Consider the following 4,257-nt stretch of genomic DNA (forward strand, 5'->3'; position numbering starts at 1 on the left):
AGAGAGAGAGAGAGAGAAGAAATAAATTTAAAAAAAAAAGAGAACTGAATGACCTTTCCTATAATAACATTGATAAAGAAAAAGCTAGTGGCAAAAATATTGCCCATAAACAGTGGCCATACACAAATATAATGAATGAAAATCAACCATTATAAATAACAGTTATTTATTTTGCAAATCATAAGAAATACAACTAAAAGAAAACTCAACAATTAGCAAAGAAATTAACAAGCCTTGAGCACTTGGCAGACACAGATACATCTAGATCACCTTTTGAATTTTTGTCTTATTTCTAAAGCAGAAGCTCCAAGATGAGTAATAGGCAGAATAGGCCACCCACCCACTGGTTTAAAAAGATTATCAAGTTGTTTGATTTCCATACCTTATACCAGAGACTGTATGTCGTTGTCTCAACTGCACTAATTCACTTGCAGCCATAGACGGAGGTCTCTCATCTTCAACAGTTCTTTCATTTCGGAGGAATCTACCTCTGAGCAAAGACTGAAAACACCATCTCGTGTAAATAGTCAATTTACAACAGGAAGTATACAAAGAATTAAAATGCAACAGTCCACATCAGATGTACCACACAACAGAAACAAATGTATGTAGATTATTCATATTAACACAAACACAACATAAAATGAGTTTTATAGAGTTAAAATCCACACAATAATATAAGTTTTTATCTCCTTGAATTAAATCACAGTTCTTGTATGACTGACTTACATAATCAACTCAAGATTAATTGAGGATACCATGACTAAAAGAACCATGAATTGCAAAGGAATTCTGACAGGGTACCCAACAGACCTGAATGCGGTTGCGGTGAGCAAAATCAGATACAGCTCGGTGCTCCAACAATCCCTGCAGCTCTCTTTGCCTTTCCCTCTCTATCCTCACAAGCAAATCAACTAGAGCTTGTCTTCCACGCAGCCTCAACATGTCCCGCCGAACATGCTCTGGCTGGCCTTCATCGTGATCAGCAACCACATCGCGCGCTCGATCGACTTTAGCATCCCTCCGGCTCCCACGTGAGCCTCTCTGTTGGCTAGTCATTTGCACCCATTCCCTGACAATTCTTACCCTCTCACGCTCTGTTTCTCCAAGCCATTCTGCTCTACCATTATTGTTTCTCTGATTCACATTCGATGAATGATCACCAATACCGCTTTCCATCCATCCTCGAACAATCTGTCTAACTCTCTCCCTCTCGACTTCGCCAAGATCAGGAGATTGCTCCCTGCTTGAGACAAGATGATCCCCACGTGCATTCCGCGATTCAATCCGATCATGCGACCAAGTACCAAAATCATTTTCGCTTTCACTCGCATCCCCCAAACTGCCTTGATTCTCACTGCCTCGACTATCAGACATGGTACTGGATCCATTGGTATTAGACTCAGAACCCCTCTGTTGCCTCAACCTTTCCCTCATCCTGTCACGAGCCCTGTTCAACAAATGCTCATCCTCCAATTCGCGCCACATCTGCAGAATAGCAGATGCCTGAGTGCTCGGTCTCTCCACGGCACCCTCCTGTCCAGAAGTTGGGGACTGTGATCCCCTCAAGAAAGAGGAGTCCAACATAGACACCGTGTGCAACCCAGCCAGCGCCATCAACTCAGACTCACGATTCCTCCTCTCAATAGTAGTTATCATCTCCTGTGCCTGCCGGGCAGCCCACCTACTCAAAATTCGCGAGTGGCGCCTCTGTGCAGCCGAGGACTCCGCCAAATCATCCCCTTCAAGATCAGACCTACGCCTCCTCCGAGCGAGCTGATCACCCTCATCTTCCTCATCCCCCTGAGCCTGGGAGGAACTACAGGAGGCAAATGACATACAATCATCCAACTGCCCACGCATAAAGTCCTCCAGTCCACGCTCGAACTCAGCATGAGCATCGGCAGACTCAGGCTTCTGCTGTAGCGGCTGAACATCTGTCATCCTCACAGAACCTCTGTAACTTCCTAACCACTGCTACACACTACTATATATAGAACCAAACCCCAGCCTCTATCCCTCTCAATTATCAACCCCACCAAGCATAAATGAACACAAACAACTATTTCCTGAAAGCCTGTAAGAAATACAACCCAGTTGCTAAACCACCATCTCAATCTCCCGAAAACCAAAAAGAAAAACAAAAAAGAAAAAGAAAAACGGTGACCCCAATCTGAGAGTCACACCCATGGGTGGAAAATGGGGGGAACACAGAAAAGGGGCTTCCCTAATCAAACCGAAATTCAAAGCCCCACACATGCCACCTGATAAACGATACGAGTCATAATCAAAACACACAAATAACAATAAACACAAAACCAGAAAAATAGCACAAAAAAAACTCAAACTTTACGGCAATCAAACCGCGAATTGAATTATGAAAACAAAATTGGGATCAATGAGAAGGGGGAATTAGGGTACAGAATGGAAAAGCAGTAGAAGCAGAAGAAGGTATATGAATGAGGGGAGGGTAGGTGTTACCTGGGAGGGTGTTGCGCGATTGTGTGATGAAAAGAGGGGAAAAAAGAAACCCTAGAATTGCGTGAGAATGGAAAAGAAATTAGAGAAAATAAGATTGAAATAGAGAAATTGATGGAAGAAGATGATTAGATGAGTGAATGAATGAAAACGCAGAAAAGGAAAAAGAGAGAGAGATGAAAGGAGAGTATGATGTGAGAATTTATAAATTATTACAGAGGAGAGAGAAAATCACAAAATAGAGATAGAGAGAGAAAGTTAGGGGCAGAAGAGAGAGAAAGAGAGACAGTAACCTCACCCTGTGGTGTATGTGTGTCCTTCATTCTTAAACACCAAATTTCTTTTTTATTTTATTTTCTCTTTCTAATCATTTATTAGTAAAGTTTTATTAACCTAAACTTGGAGATAATTAACCCCTTCAGAAATCTGTAATGTTAATCAATATGTTTTACTAGTATTTTATTACCAAATAACTGTTTTGCAAGAAATTGTGTTCTCATCTTAATAAACATAACATTTTTAACTAATTTGACTAGGTGGAATAGTTATTTTATTTATTTAAATAAGTATAAAAAAATTACATCTTATTTTATATATATAGTAATTTAATAATCAGTGATAAATCATAAAATTTAGTTCAAATTTGCAGTGGATAATCCTTGACATTTTAGTTGAAAAATATCCTAAAAATTGAAGAGTAATAGTATATTTTTTAATTTATTAAAAATTTAAAAATATCAATAAATTTTATTTTGTTTTAATTTGTCCTAAAAAAATTTTATTTGCATCAAATATATCTATGACAGCTGAATTTTTTAAAATTTTAGAATAAATCTAGTAATAATATAGGATAATTATATTTGGCTTGGTTGTGTTAAAATTTGTTCTTATAAAATTATTCTCAAAATTGATACAAATTGAAAATTTTTGGGACAAAAATAAAATAAAATAAAAATTAAAAATAGTTTTAGCAAACTTCAATAATAAAGAGTATATTTTACCCATAAATAAAAAAGAAACATCATCTTTTTACTTATGTAATATTAGGACTATTAAATGGCCTACTCGATTTATTTAATTTTGGTTTGTCTAAACTCATGATACATTTAAATTTGTTTTGTTTATAAGTCATAACTTGTTATTAACTTTGATGATCAATAATAATTATTTCAAGTTAGTTAATTTAAGATTAAATATTTACTCATATTTCCAAATTTGCACTTAAATGCAAGAGCTTATTACATTGTGAAGATTTGAATAAATTACATACATTATCCTCCCCCAAGCTAGAAGAGGCTAATCTTATATTCATAGGTATATTTAGTAGGATTAATTTGGTGGGTGCAATACTTTTTAAGGTCACTAGTAAGTAGCAACGTGTCTTCTTTTTTTCTGATAAAATTCAAGGTGTGTATTGTGTAATAGCAATAAATATGGAATAATTGAGATAGTAATCATTTGATTCTTCTATTATTAAGTTAAGGATTAAAAGAAGTAGGAAGTATCTTATTATATCACATCTTAGATACAACAAAAGAAGAAAAGCTCATAAACCGTGACGTTATGTTAAATTTTAGTTGCTAATATTCTTTGACAATTGACACACAAAAATTTAACCAATAAATTCAAGGTCAATGTAAACTACTCACATTTTCTAAAATTTATCAAAATTGCACACACTGTTCATTTATTTGATAAGTAAACACTCATCTCTTCTGCGTTAGCTAATTTAAAATTAAAAAATTTATTTAATTTTTTTAACATTTATCATAAAATTAC

General features: G+C 35.6%; 1 protein-coding gene across 1 annotated transcript; it reads right to left on the reverse strand.

Moving 5' to 3' along the window:
• Positions 1-129: 129 nt before the first annotated feature.
• Positions 130-2,748, reverse strand: LOC107472560 (uncharacterized). The gene is made up of 3 exons (XM_016092075.3): positions 2,482-2,748; positions 814-2,264; positions 130-501 (listed from the first exon to the last, which is right to left on the reverse strand). The coding sequence occupies exons 2-3, from the start codon at positions 1,942-1,944 to the stop codon at positions 361-363; spliced, it is 1,272 nt and encodes a 423-aa protein (XP_015947561.1). The 5' UTR covers positions 1,945-2,264; positions 2,482-2,748; the 3' UTR covers positions 130-360.
• Positions 2,749-4,257: the final 1,509 nt, after the last annotated feature.

The sequence above is a fragment of the Arachis duranensis genome, unplaced genomic scaffold (genome assembly GCF_000817695.3).
Source record: "Arachis duranensis cultivar V14167 unplaced genomic scaffold, aradu.V14167.gnm2.J7QH unplaced_Scaffold_162493, whole genome shotgun sequence".
Lineage (NCBI taxonomy): Eukaryota > Viridiplantae > Streptophyta > Magnoliopsida > Fabales > Fabaceae > Arachis > Arachis duranensis.